The sequence below is a fragment of the Oncorhynchus mykiss genome, chromosome 21 (genome assembly GCF_057628025.1).
Source record: "Oncorhynchus mykiss isolate SJ-2025 chromosome 21, ASM5762802v1, whole genome shotgun sequence".
NCBI classification, from domain to species: Eukaryota; Metazoa; Chordata; class Actinopteri; order Salmoniformes; family Salmonidae; genus Oncorhynchus; species Oncorhynchus mykiss.
The window spans coordinates 24,629,645-24,656,407 of record NC_143042.1 but is presented as its reverse complement, the minus strand read 5'-3'; the positions used below and the strand labels follow the sequence as shown (position 1 = coordinate 24,656,407).

General features: G+C 40.1%; 1 protein-coding gene across 1 annotated transcript in view; it reads right to left on the bottom strand.

The window, feature by feature from the left end:
- Nucleotides 1–2,556: 2,556 nt before the first annotated feature.
- LOC110500285 (chemokine-like protein TAFA-5) overlaps nt 2,557–26,763 on the bottom strand; it is a 98,598-nt gene continuing 74,391 nt past the window's right edge. Inside the window, exons 3-5 of the mRNA XM_090214319.1 lie at nt 19,891–20,018; nt 6,990–7,166; nt 2,557–3,637 (exon numbers count right to left, since the gene is read on the bottom strand). Coding sequence (XP_090070445.1) covers nt 7,158–7,166; nt 19,891–20,018 — 137 coding nt within the window. The 3' untranslated portion in view covers nt 2,557–3,637; nt 6,990–7,157. The remainder of the gene's footprint in view (nt 3,638–6,989; nt 7,167–19,890; nt 20,019–26,763) is intronic.

Below are 26,763 nucleotides of genomic sequence, written 5' to 3'. Positions count from 1 at the left end.
TTAGATATGTATGAGAAACTTACATGTTGACAACTAGACACTGTAAAGTATATGGTCTAGAAGAAAAAAACTATTTCAGGCTGTCAGTTTTTGGCATATAGGACAGAACAATTAAATAAACGTAATACAAAGTAGGATATGATAAATCTTACTTGAATAAATTGGATGACTTTGAATATCAAAGTGTCTATATTAGCTAGTGATGGTTATTTCATGTATTTATTCTTAAAATATTTAATGATAAAAAAGTAGGTAAATTATTCTAAAGCTTTTCCCACAATGCCTGCCTTCTTCACGTGTCATCATCATTTTCGTCACTCAGGACTGGAGATCAGCATTGTGCGACAAACACAAGAACAAAAATAAAATGTGACATTATAGAGAAATTAGTCAGTATTCCACACCTTTTACAATGCAATACTTCAGCAATCATCAGGCTCCAAAGGCTGCTCATTGACTAAAGTGACAAAATCTCTGTCTGTGATGAGCTCAATTAATGTTGTAATGTAATTTTTCATGTTTTTGATAGATAGTGACTCTCATGCCGGAATTCAATCAATTGCAGATAAAGGGAAACAGCATTGAGGGTTCAGTCAGATTGTATATACTGTGTCAGTTGTTAACCACATTAAAACCATACACAGCAAGACTCTCACAAACATCTGTAAAATATTACCATTAAATACAGTGCCTTGCGAAAGTATTCGGCCCCCTTGAACTTTGCGACCTTTTGCCACATTTCAGGCTTCAAACATAAAGATATAAAACTGTATTTTTTTGTGAAGAATCAACAACAAGTGGGACACAATCATGAAGTGGAACGACATTTGTTGGATATTTCAAACCTTTTTAACAAATCAAAAACTGAAAAATTGGGCGTGCAAAATTATTCAGCCCCCTTAAGTTAATACTTTGTAGCGCCACCTTTTGCTGCGATTACAGCTGTAAGTCGCTTGGGGTATGTCTCTATCAGTTTTGCACATCGAGAGACTGAAATTTTTTCCCATTCCTCCTTGCAAAATTGCTCGAGCTCAGTGAGGTTGGATGGAGAGCATTTGTGAACAGCAGTTTTCAGTTCTTTCCACAGATTCTCAATTGGATTCAGGTCTGGACTTTGACTTGGCCATTCTAACACCTGGATATGTTTATTTTTGAACCATTCCATTGTAGATTTTGCTTTATGTTTTGGATCATTGTCTTGTTGGAAGACAAATCTCCGTCCCAGTCTCAGGTCTTTTGCAGACTCCATCAGGTTTTCTTCCAGAATGGTCCTGTATTTGGCTCCATCCATCTTCCCATCAATTTTAACCATCTTCCCTGTCCCCGCTGAAGAAAAGCAGGCCCAAACCATGATGCTGCCACCACCATGTTTGACAGTGGGGATGGTGTGTTCAGGGTGAAGAGCTGTGTTGCTTTTACGCCAAACATAACGTTTTGCATTGTTGCCAAAAAGTTCAATTTTGGTTTCATCTGACCAGAGCACCTTCTTCCACATGTTTGGTGTGTCTCCCAGGTGGCTTGTGGCAAACTTTAAACAACACTTTTTATGGATATCTTTAAGAAATGGCTTTCTTCTTGCCACTCTTCCATAAAGGCCAGATTTGTGCAATATACGACTGATTGTTGTCTTATGGACAGTCTCCCACCTCAGCTGTAGATCTCTGCAGTTCATCCAGAGTGATCATGGGCCCCTTGGCTGCATCTCTGATCAGTCTTCTCCTTGTATGAGCTGAAAGTTTAGAGGGACGGCCAGGTCTTGGTAGATTTGCAGTGGTCTGATACTCCTTCCATTTCAATATTATCGCTAGCACAGTGCTCCTTGGGATGTTTAAAGCTTGGGAAATATTTTTGTATCCAAATCCGGCTTTAAATTTCTTCACAACAGTATCTCGGACCTGCCTGGTGTGTTCCTTGTTCTTCATGATGCTCTCTGCGCTTTTAACGGACCTCTGAGACTATTACAGTGCAGGTGCATTTACACGGAGACTTGATTACACACAGGTGGATTGTATTTATCATCATTAGTCATTTAGGTCAACATTGGATCATTCAGAGATCCTCACTGAACTTCTGGAGAGAGTTTGCTGCACTGAAAGTAAAAGGGGCTGAATAATTTTGCACACCCAATTTTTCAGTTTTTGATTTGTTAAAAAGGTTTGAAAAATCCAATAAATGTCGTTCCACTTCATGATTGTGTCCCACTTGTTGTTGATTCTTCACAAAAAAATACAGTTGTATATATTTATGTTTGAAGCCTGAAATGTGGCAAAAGATCGCAAAGTTCAAGGGGGCCGAATACTTTCTTAAGGCACTGTATTTAAAACATTCTGAGTGAACTCAAGTGCATTTCTTTCCTTTATCCGTGATTGATAGATTGGGAGATTAGAGGTATGAGGAGAGAAGTTTCTTGTCATGAGAACAGAAAGAGAGCAGGACAAACCAGCGTCAGAGAGCTTGTTTTTCACGTTCTATGGGTGCCATTTTGTGACCACATTATTCATGTCGAATAAGGTTCTCTACAAAGGTACAACATATAAAACTGTTAAATATATACGCTTTATGCCTTTCAAAATACATTTAATGAAATTTGCCTTTCCCCCGCCCAACAGCCGCAATCAGAAATGACAGTTTCAATATTCTCTTTTTTGCCTCAATGATGATCAGTAGTTTCACTCTTACCGTTTTACCAACCATGCTTATTGCAACGTGTCCCAATTTGTAGCTAATGAAAAATGCAAATCAGATTTTTTTATACACATATGTTTACCTACATCTTCAGTTTCAAAATACAGTGGTGGGTTTAGTCAGAGAAAAAAATGTTTTTAAAAGGAAACTCCTTTGATTGTATACATGTCCCACTAGACTATAGTCTATTTTCGAAATGACATAAAGCCCAACATCTACAGCTATGAGGGCAGTCATTGTGGTGTAGCAAGAAAAACAAGTATCCATTTCTCTTTCCCAATCTGTTATTATAAGTTATTTTTTCCTCTTTGGTCTATAAAAATATGAAGAGTGCCAAAGTTGTACTACTCCAGCAGAAGTTCTATTCACAGCAGAGCACAAGGCAAGCAGTAGGATCTGGTCCAGTCTGGTCCATAGTCTGGATAGATCCAGTCCAACGTTTGGTCCAGTCCATAGTCTGGCGCTAGGTCAGACACTTCAGAGGGCCTGGTTCACAATAATCCTTGTTCTTTGGGACACGTAACTGTCCCATTACAGTCTAACAGAAGCAGGTGAGGTTGAAGTAGTGGGAGTCCTCTGTCCACTGAAAATTAGCAGACATTAGCTGAACAGTACAGTAGTCGATCCAAAATGGCTCCATAGTTACCACTCTCTCCCTCTCTGGACAAGGCGCTGCTGGACACCTGACCTCCTTGGCACTAGAGGATTCTGCTCATTTACAAAGCAGACGGACAGTAATAGGAGCAGGCAGACGGGACATGTTGATCCAATGACAGACAGTGGGTTATCTACAGCGGATGGTCATTGGTTGGTCAGAGCCGTAGACGGGTAGAGCCAGGAGTCAGGGCACAAGGAAACTTCTCCAGAGTCAAAGATGAGACCTCGCTCTCGACTTCCCCAAAGTTCCCTCAAACCCTCCAGTATTGGCCATGGTTGACTGTGTTTAAGAGACCTGCGGATCAATGAGAACACAAGTTCTGTCAGAGTACAGGATAATCAATGCTAGCTAATGACAAAAAAATGCTACGTTGCTAAAACTTCAAAACATGCTAAAGAAACCAATGCTTGTAGTAGAAGTTGCCAAGGCCATAACCACAAACCGATCTAGGATTAGATTTCCAAATGTCAAATCTCAATGTTGACATTGAAGGGGGTGAAGAATACCTTGGACTAGTTGTCAGGGTCAACATCAACCTACTCTGCAATGATTGTCCATAGATGAATATTGTACTTTCACTCCATTATTCCCCTAATAGATACTGTATGTGGAACTTCTTAAAATGTCTACAACTCTGATAGGAAGTTATGGAGAAATTAGACAGTCCCATGCTAATCACTGTCAACAGCAGGTTACTCTGGCATCCAAATATTGTGAATTCTGCTGGGGCATTAAACCCAATAACAAAACAAGTATTGCAGTGCAGAACTGTAAAACATCTAATCAGCCTTACGGAAGAAATCTGGAGAGAAAATAAAGTGTAGTTCATCATCACGTCATCTGGCCTATGTGTGGTCTCCAGCCAACTTGATGCCTTCGAAGATTGCCGGGGCAGCTTAATTTATAATAATGAACTCTTGACAATTACACAGAGTGCAAATTCCCAAGAAAGGGGGCAGGTGTTAGATTAAAACTGGGGAAATCTGGGGATAAAAACACCAGGAACAGAGCAATCAGCAACTAAATGAACCTGCATCATTTAATAGGATAATGTCACAGTGTAGTGTAGTCAGTGGCTGCAGGGGAGACGGTATGGAGGGAATGACCCAAGAGTATCAGGGCTAAGAAGAGGGGCATGTCTCCCACTAATACGACCAGTGCAGCACCAGCCAACCTGGCAATTGGCGCCATTAGAGATTCTGAACTGCTGCAGCGTCATTATGGCAGTGACAGCCACGCTGCCCTCTAGTGGCAGAGATTACACTGAGACTGAATTACAGTAACACAGTGGATGGAATATTACAGTAACGCAGTGTCTGGGTATATGCAGCAGTTTGGGCCGTCTGGCTCATTGCGAACTGTGTGAAGACCATTTCTTCCTAACATAATTAATTTTCCACAATTTTACATAATTATGACATAACATTGAATGTTGTGCAATGTAACAGCAATATATAGACTTAGGGTTATCACCCATTCGATAAAATAAGGAACGGTTCCGTATTTCACTGAAAGAATAAACGTTTTGTTTTCGAAAAGATCGTTTCCAGATTTTACCATATTAATGACCAAACACTCGTTTTTTTGTGTGCTTATTATAATTAAGTCTATGATTTAATATTTGATAGAGGAGTGACTGAGCAGTGGTAGGCAGCAGCAGGCTCGTAAGCATTCATTCAAGCAGCACTTTACTGCGTTTGCCAACAGCTCTTAGCAATGCACAGCGCTGTTTATGACTTCAAACCCCGAGATTAGGCTAAAGTGCCTAATAGAACATCCAATAGTCAAAGGTATATGAAATATAAAAATGGTATAGAGAGAAATAGTTGACGTGTCATAATTCCTATAATAACTACAACCTAAAACCTGTCCTTGTCCCATCGTGCTCTAGCAACTCCTGTGGCTTGCACGCTTACACGGTCTCCAGATGTACAGTGTTTTCTCCTACACATTGGTGTGGCTGGCTTCCAGATTAAGCGTGCATTGTGTCAAGATACAGTGCAGTTTGGCGGGGTTGTGTTTCGGAGGACGCACAGCTCTTGACCTTCGCCTCTCCTGAGTCTGTACGGGAGTTGCAGCGATGGGACAAGACTAACTACCAATTGGGGAGAAAAAGGGGAAGAAAATGTTAAATATATTAAAAAACATAAATAATTGTAAAAAATCCAATAAAATAATAATTTGTTAGGATGTGACAGAACTTCTGGGAAATGTTGAAGTCAGGCTGTAAAACATCAAAATGTGGAATAAGTCAAGGGTTATGAATACTTTCTGAAGACACTGTAGTTAGTCTCCTCACCCTGTTTCTAACCCTGACAGTTATTATGAATGCAGGTTACAGATTAATAACAATTCCATCTGTTGGATATCCTAATGTTGGCTGGATTCCAATAACAATTACAAATCTCTGCAAGCCAGCATAACATGACTTGAAGGTAGGATTGCAAAATTCTCGTAAATTTCCTCGGCTTTCCAGAAATCCCGGGTTGGAACATTCCTGGAAATGGGAGGGAATAAAAGGAAATCCTTCAACCATGATTTTTAGAAAATCTCATAATTTTGCAAACTTACTTGCAAGGTCTGATTGTGGACTGTAAGATATGAGTTTCAGGCCACTGTGTTTAGGGTAAGGCTAGGACTCAAAATAAGGCCTTATGCGATACACTACCATTCAAAAGTTTGGGTTCACTTAGAAATGTCCTTGTTTTTGAAAGAAAATGACTTTTTTTGTCCATTAAAATAACATTGAATTGATCAGAAATACAGTGTAGACATTTTTAATGTTGTAAATAACTATTGTAGCTGGAAACGGCTGATTTTTTTATGGAATATTTACATAGGGTACTGAGGCCCATTATCAGCAACCATCACTCCAATGTTCCAATGGCACGATGTGTTAGATAATCCAAGGTTATCATTTTAAAAGGCTAATTGATCATTAGAAAACCATTTTGCAATTATGTTAGCACAGCTGAAAACTGTTGTGCTGATAGAAGAAGCAGCACAACTGGCCTTCTTTAGACTAGTTGAGTATCTGGAGGATCAGAATTTGTGGGTTCGATTACAGGCTCAAAATGGCCAGAAACAAAGAACTTTCTTCTGAAACGTCAGTCTATTCTTGTTGAAGATCTCGTACAACGCTGTGTACTACTCCCTTCACAGAACAGCACAAACTGACTCTAACCAGAAAAGAATGAGGAGTGGGAGGCCCCGGGGTACAACTGAGCAAGAGGACAAGTACATTAGAGTGTCTAGTTTGAGAAACAGACCCCTCGCAAGTCCTCAACTGGCAGCTTCATTACATAGTAGCTGCAAAACACCAAACTCAACGTCAACAGTGAAGAGGCGACTCTGGCATGCTGGCCTTCTAGGCAGAGGTCCTCTGTCCAGTGTCTGTGTTCTTTTGCCCATCTTAATATTTTATTTTAATTGGCCAGTCTGAGATATGGCTTTTTCTATGCAACTCTGCCTAGAAGGACAGCATCCCGGAGTCGCCTCTTCACTGTTGACGTTGAGACAGGTGTTTTGCGGTTACTATGTAATGAAGCTGCTGTGTGTGTGTGTGGTGTATCGTTCAATCCTCTGTGTGGATACAAGGCTCTGTTATGGGTGTAATACTTTAAAAACAGATGGATTCATTCTGTACCTTGCTTTGTGGATAATGCCCAGTATGGTTTAGAATTGGTTGTTCATGTTCATGGACCGGTGGTGGTGATTGGTGGTGTGGGCTGAGGCTGTCTGTCAGGGTCATCAATGCTCTCCTCTGCCATGGTACTGTCAGAGGAATGGAGGATCCACAGGGACTCCAGTCACGTCATAGAGCCTGGAGGGAAATCAGACGTTACCACAATTGACCAATAGAATTAGAGCAATATGCACTACAGGTCAAACTTCTACAGTGCAGCTACCGTAAATAATAATACAGTAACACAAAAATCAAAGTGAGATCTCTCTACAAATTTTCAAACCATAAAATACTTTTCAAAATGGAGGTGGTGATGTGTGTGTGTGTGTGAGAGAGAGAGAGAGAGTGTGTGTGTGAGAGAAAGAGAGTGTATGTGTCTCTTTCTAGCTAATGGTTTGAAGTGTGCATGGCAGTCTCAGACTAGGGAGGAAGGCTTGGCAGTGGTGGCTAATGGTTTGCAGCGGCTGAGTCTGTTTGCATGGCAGTTGGAGCATCTGTCCTCTCCGCGGTGATTCTGTTAAAGCCTCAACTGGATGTGTTCTGCACGGCATGCCAGCCATGTGTGTGTGTTCTGTAGTACCAGCTGGGCCCAAAGGGATCAATTACACAGCAAGGCAAGGCAGGCTGTATCGTATCAAACCCTGCACCACACCACCGGGAATCCCTCCAGTACCCACAGCCTACAGTACTATACAGCCTCTCTAATGAGTTAGCTAGGACTGGGACTATGGATGATCCAAATCCAAGGGATTTGTTACACACTCTGTTCAACACAGTCATACAGTACAAATACACTCTTAGAAAAAAGAGAGCACTTTTCTAAGAGGGTAGTGTGTGCATATATAAACCAAAAAAATGTAATTCCCACTTAAAATCATATTTTCCCTAACCTAACCATTAACCCTAACTCTAAACCCAAAACGCTAACCATAAAACTAAACCTAACTCCTAAACCTAACCCTAATTCTAACTCTAACCCTCATTGTAACCCTAAAAAATTATTTTCCCTTGTGAGGCCCGGAGAAATGTCACACATTCTTTCCTTGTTTTACTTTCCTTGTGAGGACCACACACACACACACACACACACAACACCAAGAGGTAACACTCCCAAACTCCATTAAGACCATGGGATCAGGCCTCTCGAGAGGCATCACTACAGTCCCGGATTCAATCTTTGGCTGTGTCGCGACTGGGAGAAAAAAAGAGACTGTGGGATCACCCTTTCCTCACAATCTCCTCAGTCCTAACACACGGACTCCTTCACTTCCTTGATTAGCAACTCCTCCACACCATGTCTGCTGCTGTGAAACAGCCTTGATTACAGTGTGGTGCATAATCACAGGCTTTCTCTCAGTGGATGCCTCCGACACCACTCTCTATTCTGTAGTTAAATACCCCAATCAGGAGTGAGCTAATGGATTCACTGATTAAATTCATAATCTGCCACTTAAGAGGCTACCCCTCTATGTTTGGTATAATCAGTTTGTGTGTGTGTTTTAGTTTATTAGGATTATTACTCTTCCTGAGGTCCACATAAAACGTACAAATACATGACAGTGTGTGTGAGTGTGCGCGTGTGGCTAGCCCTCCACACATAGTGTGAAGACGAGAAGTAGCAAGGGCCGTTTAGGCCGACAAAGGAAAGTGTGTGTGTGTGTGTGTGTTTGTTGTGTTAAATTGTTTTCACTGAGTCAGATGGTTCAATTGAGACAAGCCTCGCTCATTTATTTTGAGTTAATGTTTAGTTCTAAATGGAACTTAAAGTCTGAATCAATCTTTGAGAAATGAGTTCTATAACAAGTGAGTGTTTTGGTAGAGCTTTGAGGCATATATTTTAGCTGAGAAAGTGTAAACATTAATGTGCAGGGCTTGGATATACTGTATACTGCACTGTTATATTCACCTCAAGAACCACTGAATGGTGTTCCGAAGATGAGATTTCTCTTGAGAATGCGGTTTTCCGCCAGGAGAATGCAAGTTCATGCATATATCACTTCCTGCCAAGATGAAATGTTCTTTTAACAACCTCATAATCTAGAGGCGAAAGAAACGCACACCTATTTAGGTGAGGTGCTGGCTAGCGGATTGGAACACTTAAAAAAATAGAGCCGGACACACTATAGGAGCTCATATGCAAAAATGTTATGTCCAACGTTTCGACAGACAAGCTGTCTTCATCAGGGTATAATGACAAACACTGCGGGGTGACTAATTTATATAGTGTCAAAAGACACACAGGTGTCTGTAATCATGGCCGGGTGTGGCCTGATATCATTGGTTAATTCTCATATATTAAGATAGCATACAAAAAACATAAATGGATAGCGTACGATCATAGATACAATATAGCTACATAAGCCTACAAACATTAACAACAGCAAAATCACAAAATCACAAGAATGGCTTCAGATCAAAGTCTATGTTGAGACCGAAGGAAGCAAGGGTCTTTAAATTAAAGATCCAGGCAGCCTCTCGTTTTAACAAAAAATTGTCGAGGTCACCCCCTCTCCTAGGGAGGGTGACATGTTCGATGCTAATATAACGTTGAGATGAAATCGAGTGGTTTGCTTCCAAAAAGTGGGCTGCAACTGGTTTTTCAACCTAATGCTGCTATGACTGGTTTATTTTACCCACATATTTTTTTACTACAAGGGCAAATAACTGCATTAGTGGAGCACATGATAACACCTTTGATTGGGATCTGTTTCCCTGTTTGGGAGTGTTTGAAGGATATACATTTATAAGTGCCATTGCATTGAGCACAGCCATTACACTTGTAGTTTCCATCCAGTAGGGGCGCAAATACACGTTGTGCAGGGATATTTTGGGGTGGTAAATCAGAGTTTAGCAATTGATCTCTGAGGTTTCTGCCCAGCAAGAATACGACCAAGGGAAGGTCAGAAAACACATTACCGATACTATCATCGGATCTTAGAATGTGCCAATATTTGTGAACGATTCCCTTAATTTGTTCAGAGCACTTTGAATAGCGGGTAGTTAGAATGCAAGAATGATTATTTTTGCGAGACTGATCTTGAAAAAGGTCATGTCTCGTTTTGTTTTGAATTTTCTCAATAGCAGTATTAATCTGACCATTTTTGTACCCCCACTCCTTGAATTTTCTTTGCGTCTCAGATTTCTGTCGAAATCTGATGTTTTTTTTACAAATTCTTTGATTCAACAGAATTGGCTGTAGGGCAAACTGTTTTTCAAGGGAAGTGGGTGACAACTATCAGCCCCCAACAAACTGTTACGATCAGTGTATAGAACATTATCTTCACACAAGATCAAGAAAACTGACTTGATGTGTATCAGATTGCATAGTAAATCTCAGATGCTCAGAACAGGAGTTAAGAAAAGAATGGAACGCCTGGAGCTGTTTTGCATCACCCCTCCATAGAACAAAAATATCTTAAACCTCAGCCTTCTCACAAACGTAACAGCGTCCAGAACCATGAAAGATAATGGCCACAACTTGATGTGATCCAAATTGAAAAATGACTTGAATGTACGCTACCATTCAAACGTTTGGGGTCACTTAGAAATGTCCTCGTTTTCCATGAAAACATACGGTTGAAATCGGAAGTTTAGAAACACCTTAGCCAAATGCATTTAAACTAAGTTTTTCACAATTTCTGACATTTAATCCTAGTAAACATTCCCTGTCTTAGATCAGTTAGGATCACCATTATATGTTAAGAATGTGAAATGTCAGAACAATAGCAGAGAGAATGATTTATTTCAGCTTTCATTTCTTTCATCACATTCCCAGTGGATCAGAAGTTTACATAACCTCAATTAGTATTTGGTAGAATTGCCTTTAAACTGTTTAACTTGGGTCAAACGTTTCGGGTAGCCTTTCACAAGCTTCCCACAATAAGTTGGGTGAATTATGGCCCATTCCTCCTGACAGAGCTGGTGTAACTGAGACAGCTTTGTAGGCCTCCTTGTTCACAGACGCTTTTTCAGTTCTGACCACACATTTTCTATGGTCACATTTTTTATGGGATTGAGGTCAGGGCATTGTGATGGCCACTCCAATACCTTGACTTTGTTGTCTTTTTAGCCATTTTGCCACAACTTTGGAAATATGCTTGGGGTCATTGTCCATTTGGAAGACCCATTTGCAATCAAACTGATGTCATGAGATGTTGCTTCAATATATCCACACAATTTTCCAACCTCATGATGCCATCTATTTTGTGAAGTGCACCAGTCCCTCCTGCAGCAAAGCACCCCCACAACATGATACTGCCACCACTGTGCTTCACAGTTGTTTTTCAGCTCGCAAGCCTCCCCCTTTTTACTCCAAACATAACAATGGTCATTATGGCCAAACAGTTCTATTTTCATTTCATCAGACCAGAGGACATTTCTCCAAAAAGTACGATCTTTGTCCCCATGTGCAGTTGCAAACCATAGACTGGATTTTTTTTATGGCGGTTTTGGAGCAGTGGCTTCTTCCTTGCTGAGCAGCCTTTCAGGTTATGTCGATGTAGGACTCATTTTACTGTGGATACAGATACTTTTGTACCTGTTTCCTCCAGCATCTTCACAAGATTCTTTGCTGTTGTTCTGGGATTGATTTGCACTTTTCGCACCCAAGTACGTTCATCTCTAGGAGAGAGAACGCATCTCTTTCATGAGCAGTATGATGGCTGTGTGGTCCCATGGTGTTTATACTTGCGTACTATTGTTTGTACAGATGAACGTAGTATCTTCAGGCATTTGTAATTTGCTCACAAGGATGAACCAGACTTGTGGAGGTTTAAAAAAAAATTCTGAGGTCTTGGCTGATTTCTTTTGATTTTCCATGATGTCAAGTAAAGAAGCAGTGAGTTTGAAGGTAGACCTTGAAATAGATCCACAGGTACACTTCCAATTGACTAAAATGATGTCAGTTAGCCTATCAGAAGCTTCTAAACCCATGGCATAATTTTCTGGAATTTTCCAAGCGTTTAAAGGCACAGTCAACTTAGTGCATGAAACGTCTGACCCACTGGAATTGTGATACGTTGAATTATATGTGAAATAATCTGTCTGAAAACAATTGTTAGAAAAATTACCTTTGCCATGCACAAAGTAGATGTCCTCACCGACTTGCCAAAACTATAGTTTGTCAAAAATAAATTTGTGGAGTGGTTGAAAAACAAGTTTTAATGACTCCAACCTAAGTGTTTGTAAACTTCCGAACTCAACTGTACATGAAATGAGTTGCAAAATGAACAGGAAATATAGTCAAGACGTTGACAAGGTTATAAATAATGATTTTTAATTGAAATAATTATTGCATCCTTCAAACTTTCCTTTTGTCAAATAATGCTCCATTTGCAGCAATTACAGCCTTGTAGACCTTTGGCATTCTAGTTGTCAATTTGTTGAGGTAATCTGAAGAGATTTCACTCCATGCTTCCTGAAGCACCTCCCACAAGTTGGATTGGCTTGATGGGCACCATACGGTCAAGCTGCTCCCACAACAGCTCAATAGGGTTGAGATACGGTGACTGTGCTGGCCACTCCATTATAGACAGAATACCAGCTGATTGCATTTTCCCTAAATAGTTATTGCATAGTTTGGAACTGTGCTTTGGGTCATTGTCTTGTTGAAATTGGCTACAATTAACACAGGGTATGGCATGGCGTTACAAAATGGAGTGATAGCCTTCCTTCTTCAAGATCCTTTTTAAGGATCTTAAATCTCCCACTTTACCAGCAACAAAGCAACCCCAGACCATCATATTGCCTCCACCATGCTTGAGAGATGACATCAAGCACTCCTCCAGCATATTTTCATTTTTTCTGAGTCTCACAAATTTCTTCTTTGTGGATCCAAACACCTCAAACTTCGATTTGTTTGTCCATAACACTTTTTCCAATCTTCCTCTGTCCAGTGTCTGTGTTATTAATATTTTACTTTTATTGGTTTGAGATATGGCTTTTTCCTTGCAACTCTGCCTAGAAGGCCAGCATCCTGGAGTCGCCTCTTCACTGTTGACATTGAGACTGGTGTTTTGCGGGTACTATTTAATGAAGCTGCCAGTTGAGGACTTGTGAGGGGTCTGTTTCTCAAACTATACACTCTTATGTGCTTGTCCTCTTGCTCAGTTGTGCACCGGGGCCTCCCACTTCTCTTTCTATTCTGGTTAGTGACAGTTTGCGCTGTTCTGTGAAGGGAGTAGTACACAGCGTTGTACAAGATCTTCAGTTTCTTGCCATTTCTCGCATGGAATAGCCTTCATTTCTCAGAACAAGAATAGACTGACGAGTTTCAGAAGAAAGTTCTTCGTTTCTGGACATTTTGAGCCTGTTATCGAACCCACAAATTCTGATGCCCCATATACTCAACTAGTCTAAAGAAGGCCAGTTTTGTTGCTTCCTTATTCAGCACAACAGTTTTCAGCTGTGTTAACATAATTGCAAAATGGTTTTCTAATGATCAATTAGCCTTTTAAAATTATAAACTTGGATTAGCTAACAACATGCCATTGGAACACAGGGTGATGGTTGCTGATAATGGGCCTCAGTACACCTATGTAGATATTCCATAAAAAAATCTGCCATTTCCAGCTACAATAGTTATTTACAACATTAACAATGTCTACCCTGTATTTCTGATCAATCCTCAGAAAATATCATAATAGGTCACAAGTGTCAAGCCCAGCAAAAATTATGCATCAAGGAGATGGTTGGATTTGAAGAAAAGTCTGTTTTTACCACAAAGACAAGCCTTAAATTGGCAGGCCTCAATGGAATTGAGTCACTATATACTGTAAGCTTTGTCAAAAGTCCCAGTGCCTTGTCTGTCCATGTTCACAACCAGCACCTGATATATTGGCTGTACATGTCACAGAGGCAGGCAGGCAAGCAGATAGAGAGAGAGACAGGCAGGTAGGCACTAGAAAGGTGGGTAGGCAGGAACGTAGGCAGGCAAACACACACCCACACAAACACACATACACCTAGCCAGTGCGTCAATTCACACAGACAGCTCGTCCCTAGCCAACTAGGGCCTCTGACCGTCCGTTTGATGTACAATATGGAGCAGCCATGAATACCTGTCATCTCTCAGCCTCTCGGTGCCGACCGTCGACACAGGATGACAAACCGCCTTCTAACTTGGGTCGAAATAGACCCACCCAACCTTCTCTCTATACCTCACATCTGTCAGACGTATAGCTCTGGGAATTCTTTGTGGGATAGATATACCTGTTTTTTCTCAGATAATAAATGGTTGAGGTCAATCATCAAGGTTAAGGATTTCATATGCAGGTAACAGTAGAAGGGAGTTAGTTACAAGGGGGTATAGGGCTCCCTTAGATTTCACTTTGACCGTAGCTTGTGCATGTCGTGATAGTCGTGATAGTCTTAGAAGCAGTCCCTCTCTACCAGGAAACAAAAAGCGAACAGGTATTTCGGCCAGAAGTTCTGTCATTTCACCCCCCCATATTTTGTGCAATGCTTGCAGTTCTTTTGTCGTTTGGCATGTGTGTGGGATAGTGGCGCTTACCTTGAGTGGGGGGTCTTATGATGGTTGTGAGGTTGCTTTGGGCCCCTAATTCAGCCATTTCCAACACCAGCTACTCTCTGAAGGCCCACTGGGAGAAAGGGTTTTGACCTTTTGCTTTGGCCATCTGCTTGTGGAGAATGAAAGCATTTACTCTAGCAATGCCCACAAAGTGGTAAATAAAAGTCTTATACCTCTTCCTGGTCTTGTGGAGGACACGGTAGTAGCCTATCAGAGCATCAGATAGGTCGACACCCCCCATGCTGGCATTGTAGTCCTTCACAGAAACGGGGACATTGTCCCTTTTCACCCTCATTGAGACATGGTTGTTATTGATTGTCTTATGCTGTGTGGTGAGCATGAATAACTCCCTAGTGTCCTTCCATTTCACAAAATGCAGCTTGTTAGTCCTGATCCAACATATGGTCCCTCTCTCTGCTGTCTTCGTCATGTCGTTTACCTTGGTATTGGGGAAACCAATTCTGTTAGGACGAATGGTGCCATAAGCCCCTATTTTCTTTTTCAAGAGGTATTTGAAAAGTGGATGTAGAACAATCAGACTGGGTGATTGACATAGCAGGTGGGGGTGAGGATCTTGACTGGCGGGGGCGCTTGCTGGGGAGGGGTGGCTCTCAAACATCATCATCTGCATCCTCCACTTTGTGGTGAATAAAAATGTCATGAAAATAATTTACTTAGAGATCTAAAAGTGGATCCAATCCTTCTAGAAAGCAATCTTTGTCTGCTGAGTCAATCCTCCTTGTCCAAATTGCTCCCCTGATCCGAGTCCGACCAGTATTTTATTCAAAGTTTCTATGTCGGTATACTTATTCATTGCTGACTTCTTTTTAGCTTCCTGTTCGATATTCTTAGTTTTCACCCCCTTTAGAAGCCATCTTTAATGCTAAAACAATGACATTACAGTGATGAAATCTGTTCACAATGTAATGTAGTGTGCTAGGTGAGTCTCGTCTCTGAGCCAGGTAAAAGTATCAAGCTGCCATAGTAGCCAATCCCCTGTAGCCAATCCCCTGTGTAATGGATGCCTACGGTGCGTAAGCAGGCGACATCATACTTTTGATGCGCAAAGTAACTCCTTTAAAATTGTTCATAAATATTATCCTGCCAACCACCATATGAAGAAGTTTAGGGAAAACATGAACTCACATTGTACCTTTTGTAATGACCACCCAAAAACTGTACATTTGTACATTATTTATATATACACACACTTGTGTTCCCACTTGTACTTCCTGTATTGATTTGATGTTAATAATATATATATATAAATAAAAGTCACTCCGTGGACATTCGATGTTGCCATTAAGTCATACATCATCAGATAACATTGGCAATAGGCTGGATTTCTTCCTACCAACGTAAAGATTAATTTCATACCCCGCATGTAGCTATAGCTCAAACACAGCCTTATCAAAGCTTACCTTGTAAGATGTTTGCTGTTCGGTGAAAACGTTGTGTAAAATAAATATTTTTACTCTCGGTGCTAGTGGTCAATAACGGTAGGTTACAGGCAGACAAATAAGACATCCTCATGGTCTATGGAGTCCCGGCTTTCGGTGTGTATCGTTTTATTCCGTGTTTATTTTGCTTATGCTTCAAGACGCTAACCGGAATGTAGGTAGAAGCCATCTTGAAATTAGGTCATCGGCTCGACCTGCCCCATACATTTGTATGCCCATATATGGTAATAAATCACACCAAAGATTTTAAGTCACATATCAATAGCCAAGATACTCAGCTTTCCGCAGACACGCTTCTACTGATTCTATTAACCGACTGAATTGAATAAAACAATCTAATAGCGTCCCCAAATATGGGGACTTTACATTTAAGAGGTTAAATAAAGGTAAAAAATAAAACAAAAAAAGTGATTCTGACTGTAAAAGGTGCTGCATGGTCAATCTGACTTCTGCATTGGCCGTGCAGCATTTCTGCTCATACGGCGTCTGCAGAAGTCTGGGCATTCATACTTTTTTGCGCTTTGCAGGGGCGAGCGCAGAGCTGTTGTGAAGGAAATTGTCAAAGAAGTGAGTTTGTGTTTATACAGGACTTCCCGCCTACACCTACTGTCAACCAATCATGTCAATTGTGTCACACCCTCTATATGGAGCCTCCAACCACATACTCAAATGAACCATACATTGGCTTTAAGTCGCTCTGGATAAGAGCGTCTGTTAAATGACTAAAATGTAAATGTTAATGTCTACAGTATGCAATGATATAAGAGGTTTGTGGGGCTCAACTTGCGATTTTGAGCAAGAGAGAGACTCGAAAATGAACTGCAACAATTGGATTTAACTTTGGATTTCATTTAATTTTGAAAATGCTACATGGATCTGAGACACTGCGTCAGCGTGACTCAGCGCATCTCTTCAGGAGAAGGAGTAAACAAGTTTGAGTTAGCTGATGACTTAAATATGACACATACATTAATGATGTGTCCTATGCTGGTCAGAGTTCACAAATTGCGGGTGGGGGGTCAAATTGGGGAGAGAGAGCTGCGTAACGAATGTGCCCAAATTAACAGTGTTTCATTACAAATGAGTGGAAGGCAGGGTGGAGGCAAGAGAGTTTGTAACACGGGGAGAGAGGGAAGCGACGGTGGGTGTGTGCACTGTAAAACTTTCCCCTGTAAATTACAGCATTATACTTGCAGCAGATATGCCAGCTAAATGAATGAATTAATAAATTAAATTCATTGAGGGAAGACAGGGTTTGTATTTTACAGTATTTTACTGTAACTGCATGGGATTGGTGCAAGCATGTTGGCTGCTAGGTAATGTGTTTTCATATTACAGAATATCAAATATATACACACAGTATGTAAAATATGTATGAATAACTTGCACTTCTAGAGGCCTTAACAAAGGCTTCCAAACTTGCAGTGACTACAGAGCAAAACAGACCAAGGACATAGAAAATATTCAACCATTGAAGGTTTGCAGCTTGCTGCCATTTCCAATCTGTCCCCTACACACATTTAGTTGTTAGTGCACTACTTACTACCACGTATTAGTTCAATTGTACAGCACTCTCACTCATGGGTGTAACAAATGTAGCCTCTTACAAGGCATGCTTCAAAATATGTTAATGAAACAACAATACCATTCATCCACAAGTAGTCAAAAGGTTTTTCGTGATCCAAAAATAAGGTCCCCTGTAAACCCCAAGGCATTTTTAACTCAAATACTTCTAGTAAGTAGTACTCAAAGTCAATGAAATTACTACTTAAATGGTTTATGTGTAACTGACTCAAAACTAAATGAAAATTCACTACATTTTTGAAAGATACAGTATAATAACAAATGAACTTTTTTCCCAGCATGCTTTAATGCAGGAAGATATTTTTGGAATTGTTTTTAATGTTTGTGTTTTATCATGCACATTGAGTGATTGATTGATTCAATGTTACGCTACACAAAGATAAATAATTGTTTTCTAAATGAATCCAATCATTGAACTTTTGCACCCCTTACTGAAATGGTTGTTCCAGTTTAAATGGCTTAGGTAGCTTCCTCCCACTGTTCTTAACCCTGGCAGTCATTATGAATACAAATTGCAATTTTAGCTGTCGGATAACCTTAACACTGGGTAGATTCCAATAGAAATGACACATCTATTTGCAACCCAGCATAATGTGATTTAAAGTTAGTGTTGCAAAATTCTGGTACATTTTCCAGAAATCCTGGTTGGAAGATTATGGTTTGTGGAATTTTGCAACCCTGCAGGCCTGACATGACCTGTAAACTATGACTTTTTCAGGCCACTGTATAAGGCCTTATGATATATGTAATGAATCATATTTGCCAAAGAACTCACTTGTCAAAGGCCACAGGAATGAAAACGAACAAATTCAGCAACAATGTCTCTGTCACTAACAAATAAAGTGATTTATTCATTTTTATTATTTTATTTAAAATTGATTTAAGTATGCAAGTCAGTTAAGAACAAATTCTTATTTACAATGATGTCCGACCTGGGCCAAATCCTCCCCTAACCTTGGACGATGCTGAGCCAATTGTGCGCTGGCCTATGGGTGGTAACTCTACAATTCATTTGAAAAGGCAAGGCACACTGAGAAATTATTGGAGGTGTGACTTAGTGGGGGTGTTAAATTGACGTTTACCTTTTAAAAAAATGCATTTGTATTACTCATATGAAAGTAGTATTGCTCACTTCAGCTATTTAAGTTTCTTAATTTGATGTTAATAGGTAATTGGTTTCCTAAAATGTTTGAGTAGCCAGAACTTCTCCAGTTTTACAGTGTAGGGAACTGTATTCTGTGGGGTGGAATTACAGTACCATTTAAATACACAACTTCTTTAAGGTAATTTATTGTTCAATCAAAGTTTCATTGGAATTGACTGTGTAATTGACCAGTTACGCCAAAAATCACCCAGAGTGCATTGCGATTTACGGCAATTTACTGGAAATAATTAAAACAGTACATTGCTGTTAGTTGTATAATACTGTAAAAACAACAATATTTTTTTAACATTGCCGCATAGAAAAAAAAACATTGCGCCTGTAGTATGGGTCATATCTTTTGAGCTGTTTGGGCTAGAAACAAGCTGTTTTCTCTATAATAATGGTTGCCAACATAATGGTTACGAATATGTGTGTTTATTCACTATGGCACTGAGAGGCTGTGGTACAGCAAAGCCTAATCATTACAACAATTATTATTTTTCAGCATTTTAACCATTATGCAGTGCAATCTAGAGCATCAATTCTGTAAAAACACATTTAAGGTATTTTACTGTAATTTTACAGTGTTTTACTGTTGAAATTACTTAAAGTCTTACAGTGTGTGCGTGAGTGAAGCGAGGGAGGGAGGCTATTTTTCTCCCCAAAATGCCTGCCGTGAAGACTCCATCTGCTCCAGTCATTAGGTTTAAGAGGGAACCTTAATTCAAACTAATTGCGAGCGATGAACAGGGAAACAAACCACTGTGTTGTTGGGGAGAAGTAGGAGGGAGCGGAGTATTAAGTATGCTTGCTTAGTTGTACGTGGATGGGGTTGGATTCATTAATATGAGCGTTCTGCTGTCTGCTGCCAGTTAGTGTAGCTAATTCTGGGATGGAACTGTGGAACTGTCGGTATCTAAACTGAATTGGGAGCCAAGTCATGGCTTGTGGTGTGGTTAGTGAGTGAGTGAGAAAAGGTTCACACTGGGTTGAGGCTACACATTGGTGGTTGATGGAATTAGAATGACTACAATTTACATACCTATTCAAGTTAACATTCTGGTCATTCTAATTCCAAGGAGTTACCCCCACAATGTGCTTTCAAACATAGTGAGAAAGAATATACATTCTGTAAATAAAACTCACTGTAGTGGTTTTGACTCTGCCTCCTGGTTGTGTACAAGTCCATCCAGATTTATTGATTAACAGGTCACAGCCCTCATCTTCCAAACATGGGACCATCTCACACCACTGTTTCGTCCGAACGATACTAGCTGCGGAATGAGGGAGGGAGGGAGGGAGAGAGGATGATGGAAAGGGAGAAATAGAGAGACATGGTTAACCTCATTCGGAAGGGTCAAAACACAGTCTCAGTGTTTAAAACAATAAGCAGGTATTTATATTATTTTCAGATGCTATTTTGGTTCTTTAAACTCAATTGATTGAGGCACTACAAATAGTATCCTTCTGGATATATGGCAAGATCATATTAACTATTAAATAGTTAGCACACAGAGCCAGAATACGATCAAATATTATGCGTTACTGAAATCCGCCTGACTCGCTCACCCTACAGATGTATGATCTTAATTTTATCACCCTGTTACATGAAAACTTTCCTGCAGTGTATTTGAGGTTAAAAAAAGGTTTCTGAAGTTTGTAATTTCAACATGGAAATTTCAGACCTGATTTTCAACAAATTTCTCAACCCCTACAAAAATGTTTATAAATTATAATCCACATAATAATTAACATTTCTTGTTTCTGCAGGATTATCTTCTGCTTTAGCAAAGTGGCTCAAATGAAGATCCTACTTCTGTACATCCAAAATAGTATCACTAATTTTTCTTTTTCTACATGAGCCTTGTCTGGGCTTGTCAACGTTTGTGATTACGCACTTCTGAAACATGTTCATGGGCATCCTTATCCAGCTTGACTGTGGACTAATCAACAGATAGAGTATGGACTAATAATAAACACTTCTTCTGAAACCAACCAAACTGTCTGTCTAATCACAGAGCGTTGTATTTGAGGTAGGCTCTTTGGCGTAAGGACTTAATTTTAAAAAGAAGGACACACTAATCCCACACCTGCACACCTTCAGACAAATGGCACCCTCAACTGGCCTTCAGAGAGAGAAAGAGTTAGGGAGAGGGAAAGAGGGAGAGACATCTATAGAGGGAGATATTTATTTTCCATCTCTAAATGAGATTGTGAAGCAATGGGAGACAAACAAAACACAGAGGGTGAATTGTTACACTGAAATATATTGCCATATTCTGTCATGACACCTATGCTATTCAGATCTAGTAATAAACCATTCGCAAGAAAGATACATATGTTTTGATCCATACACAGCAAATTGGCCAGTGTTATCTAGTGTTCATTTTTCAGTTGAATAATTCTCGTGTTGATTCAAATGTTAAATGAACACGCAGTGGTATAAAAGAACCCCAGTATTGGTGTTAATAACCTGCTAATAACCAGTGTTGAGTGTGAGTGTGTCAGTTTTATTCTGTGGAGAGTAAAATATTCCCATTGTTGGATTCTAGCTTGAAATACACTTATTCATGTTGCCATACTAGAACTTATTGATTACTTTACATGCATAATTAAGGTATATATTGGTGTCAATGGAGGGTAATAAATCAATTGGATGTATTATTTTGACAGAATCTCCGACTAAAATTATAGTGTAGAAACGTTATGCTCTTAGTGTAACCTTTATTTAACTAGACAAGTCAGTTAAGAACAAATTCTTATTTACAAGGACAACCTACTCCTTCCTCCCCCATCAGGGAATTGAACCCCGGTCACTGCGCACAACACGGATATTCTTAAGCTCTTTAACTAGCCCAGTACTGTGTAGCCTACTCCCGACCGTCACGTTGTACAGTGCCATATTTTTCGTTCCATCCGAATGGAAACCCAGAGGGTTTTTCGTTTTTCTTGGAATATGAACACCATAAAATTAATCAAATTAATCCCAAACTCTGAAAGTAATTAGAAAGGTAGATACAAATGATTTGTGACACTGTGGTTACAATAAAGAATGTAAACAAGATGTAAACAAGATGCCGTGTTTTTATTTACAGTAGTGATGGACAGCTGGTGACATTTTGAAAACAGGTTTTCAAAAACTTGTAGCCCGATTAGCAGGACAATAGACTCTTTATAGCCTGGCTACTGTAGGTGTGAACATCCCGTGTGAACATCCCCCTACCTGCGATGTATTCGATGTGTAAGTACTCTGAAGTGTTACATTTCTAACTTGACACAGCAGTACACTATTTCTTCATGAACATCTTTATACTTTCTTTAATAAAATAACTAGAAAAAATACATTCAAAATGCAGATGGTTACTACATTTTAGTTGCACTTCCACCCAGCTCCATGACCACGGGTAAAAAAAAAACTTGCTGAGATGATCAGTGTATTTGTTGCAATGTAGTATCGTCAATTTCTCTAGCCAAAACGTCATGATGGCCTCAAAAGTTTGGACACACCTACTCATTCCAGGGTTTTCTTAATTTTTACTATTTTCTACATTGTAGAATACATCGCAAATATGAAATAACACATATGGAATCAGTTAAGATCAAATTCTTATTTATCAAATATTTATTTACAAAGACAGCCTACTCCTTCCTCCCCATCAGGGAATTGAAGCCCGGTTTCCTGTGTGCCCGCACGACATGGGGATTATTTAGCTAAATGTTTTCCGTTCCATCCTAATGGTTTTTCCTTTTTCTTGGAATTGAAAACCATAATAATAATCAAATGAATTAAGAAACATTTCTTAAAATCATTCCCATACACAATGTTCTTACAATTTATTTGTATTCTCTAGTACAGCCACTATTGAAGGCTATCAAATGCTTCTCAAAGATGCCCTCTGGTGGTCAAAGTAGCACTAACTAGCACCGGTGCGAGTCTGGAGACGACGTGGAGAACGTTCTGCTGCCTGCAACATCCTCCAGCATGACCGGTTTGGCGGTGGGTCAGTCATGGTGTGGGGTGCCATTTCTTTGGGGGGCCGCACACATTTCTTTGGGGGGCCTCCATGTGCTCGCCAGAGGTAGCCTGACTACCATTGGGTACCGAGATGAGATCCTCAGACCCCTTGTGAGACCATATGCTGGTGCGGTTGGCCCTGGGTTCCTCCTAATGCAAGACAATGCTAGACCTCATGTGGCTGGAGTGTGTCAGCAGTTCCTGCAAGAGGAAGGCATTGATGCTATGGACTGGCCCGCCCGTTCCCCAGACCTGAATCCAATTGAGCACATCTGGGACATCATGTCTCGCTCCATCCACCACAGACTGTCCAGGAGTTGGCGGATGCTTTAGTCCAGGTCTGGGAGGAGATCCCTCAGGAGACCATCCGCCACCTCATCAGGAGCATGCCCAGGCATTGTAGGGAGGTCATACAGGCACGTGGAGGCCACACACACTACTGAGCCTCATTTTGACTTGTTTTAAGGACATTACATCAAAGTTGGATCAGCCTGTAGTGTGGTTTTCCACTTTAATTTTGAGTGTGACTCCAAATCCAGACCTCTATGGTTTGATAAATTTGATTTCCATTGATAATTTTTGTGGGATTTTGTTGTCAGCACATTCAACTATGTAAAGAAAAAAGTATTTAATAAGAATATTTCATTCATTCAGATCTAGGATGTGTTATTTTAGTGTTCCCTTTATTTTTTTGGAGCAGTGTGTATATATATATATATATATATATATATATATATATATATATATATATATTTATTAGAGAGAGAATTGATGCAATTTCAATATTGCTTGTCACCAAATTTGCTTGAGATGATTTTTGAGATGATTTTACTGCAACACTGCTCACTGCATCCAAGTTGCTTGACATAGGCTTTTCAAAAAGCTGTCAGTCAAGGCGAGCTCATGAATATAAGCTCCCTGCCCACTCAGAATGTATTTTGAAACATCCTGGTAGTTAGTCATGAGAGAAAAAGTACTTTTCAGAATAACTGTTCAGTGTTACTTTAAGTTAACACTGGAGAATTTGCTGTGTGCCTATAACTTACTGAGGTCACCTTGAATATATATTAGAATCGAGCATAGATCATAGAAGCAGTTCCCTCCTACTCATGAGACTAGATTAAACAAATGTACTCTAAAAAAATATGTTCTGTGAAGCTTTATAATGATGAATGTCATTCTAAGATGAAACATTGCAAAACACTGATGATTCTCATTGCCACATTCTGCATTCGATTTAATTAAATAAGCTAATTGTATAAACACAAAGAACACTTGAACACAGCTCAACAATCAACTCAGGAGTGTCGTAACATAACACGCCTTCAGACAAAAGGCCTAATCAGTCCTAACGTTGGATCTAATAGAGAAATGTAGAGCAACAGTAATCAAGGCTCAATGGGATCTGCTTTAGGCCTGCTTTCACATTGCGTCGTGTCACTTTCGCTCCCTGTGCTGTGGTTGTTCACACAATGACCACACAAGAGCAATCAATTATGCCCCAGGACAGGCTTCTCTTGCTTCACATTCACATCCATGCACACTCGCTCGCATGCACAAGAATACACACACATGCACACACACACACTCACACGCACATTCACATTCAAATCAAATTGTATTTGTCACATGCCCCCGAATACAACAGTTGTAGACCTTACAGTGAAATGCTTACTTACAAGCCCAACTTTTTAGGGATAGCCCTCTTTTTTTCAATTTTCGCCTAAAATGACATACCAAACTTAACTGCCTGGAGTCAGGCCCTGAAGGAAGGATATGCATGTTCTTGGTACCATTTGAAAGGAAACACTTTGAAGTTTGTGGAAATGTGAATTGAATGTAGGAGAATAACACAATAGATCTGGTAGAAGAAAATAAAAAACAACCGTTATTTCTACTACCGTTGTACTACCGTCTACTACCGTGGTTGTAATTCCGATGGTGTCCACAGATGGCAGCAGTGTGTGTGCAAAGTTTCAGACGGATAACTTGAAGTATGAGCGAACTACATGACATTTAGTGTGAAGTCCCCCAGGTACATTAGGGCAAATCGTGAAGGAGACATTTGCATTCATATTACATTTTTCTGCAAGAATATCATAAAATATGTATACTTTGATTTAGCTTTTCCAGTATTGGCAGCCATTATATAAGATCAACATTTGCATAACTTCATAACTCTGAATATTCTTATAATTCTTGTCCAAAAGGAAAAGGCATGCAATCGCACAAGGTTAGTAGCTACATTTTATGACAGATACAGGGTTTCCAGACATTCCCGTAAAGTCCAGCTAATTGGTTATCTAGCTAGCTTTGTTTGGCCCCGATTGGTGCTTATTTGACAAAGTCAGAGTCGTTCAAGTGAAGACCGCCCGCGTCATCAGCGTGCCATGAAGGCGTTGCTCTCAGATATAGGATATATTACACCCCTAATGATAAAGTGAAGTCTGGTTACGTTCTAGGATCTCTGAGGAATACATATGAACATGATTTGACTGTTCAGGGTTAGATTGTCACAGATTCCTTTCTTTGCAAATTGAATGTGTGGAAATGCAAAATCGATCGTGCATGCTATATGGGCCTTTTTAAGATATGAAAAATGATTTTATCTAACAAAACAACACTTCATGTTATCTCTGGGACCCTTCGGATGATAAATCATAGCAAGATTTTAGAATGTAAGTACACATTTCACCTTCAGAGGTGAATTTATCAAACCTATCGTGGTGAAAAAAGTGTTTTGTTGTTAGGAGCTCTCCTCAAACAATAGCATGGCATTTTTTTTTCGGAGTAATAGCTACTGTAAATTGGACAGTGCAGTTATATTAACAAGAATTTAAGCTTTCAGCCCATATAAGACACTTATATGTACCGACATTTGTTGTTTCTCTAAAATCTGTGATCGTGACACAAGGCACTGCATGATATACAACTGTCCCATTGACGGGACGCCTATCCCTTAACTCTACCTACATGTACATATTACCTCAATTACCTCGACTAACTGGTGCCCCCGCACATTGACTCTGTACCAGTACCCCCTGTATATAGCCTCGCTATTGCTATTTTACTGCTGCTCTTTAATTATTTATTACTGTTATATTTTCCTTATCTATGTTTATATGTCTATTAGTAACACTAATTAGAGTGACTATGCATATATAATAAACAGAGAGTAGCAGAAGCGTAAAGGGGTAGAAGCGCAAGGCAAATAGTCTGGGTAGCCATTTGATTAGCTGTTCAGGAGTCTTATGACTTCGGGGTAGAAGCAGTTAAGAAGTATTTTGGACCTAGACTTCGCGCTCCGGTACGGCTTGCCGTGCAGTCTATGACTAGGGTGGCTGGAGTCTTTGACCATTTTTAGGGCCTTCCTCTGACACTGCCTGGTATAGAGATCCTGGATGCTTAGCCCCAGTGATGTACTGGGCTGTACTCACTACCCTCTACATTTAGGGCCCCTGCCAGCCACTTGCAGTCATAGACAGATCAATCAATCCCATACAAAATGCTGAGGTGCAGTTCTTGGTGGATACATTTCAGGAGAAAAAGTCATCGAGCTCAGCCCTTGGAAGAAAGGAAAAAAAGAGAAAGTGTCCATTCACTGCAGGTGAAATGGAAACATGTTGGGAGTCTTTCTGAAGGACTCGCCAAGACAGACAACCCTCAATTGATAAAGACATATTGTGGAGTCTGGTTAATGTGGTTTGCATCCCAAATATCAACCTATTCCCTATACATTGCACTACTTTTGATCAGAGCACTATGGAAAAGGGTGCCATTTGTTACACGGACATGGTAATATTGTAGGTCCTTCTCGGTTGTTTGGAAGGCTCACAATGATTGTGATAGCCTGTAAGCCCCAATGAATAATCCAATCTAGGATACAACGAGATGAAGGGGCCCTGCTCCGCTAACATTCGACCATGGGATTAAATTACAAGGCACTTCTACACATGGTTTATCTCATTTAGTACACCACTAACACACCACCTGCAAGCACGCAC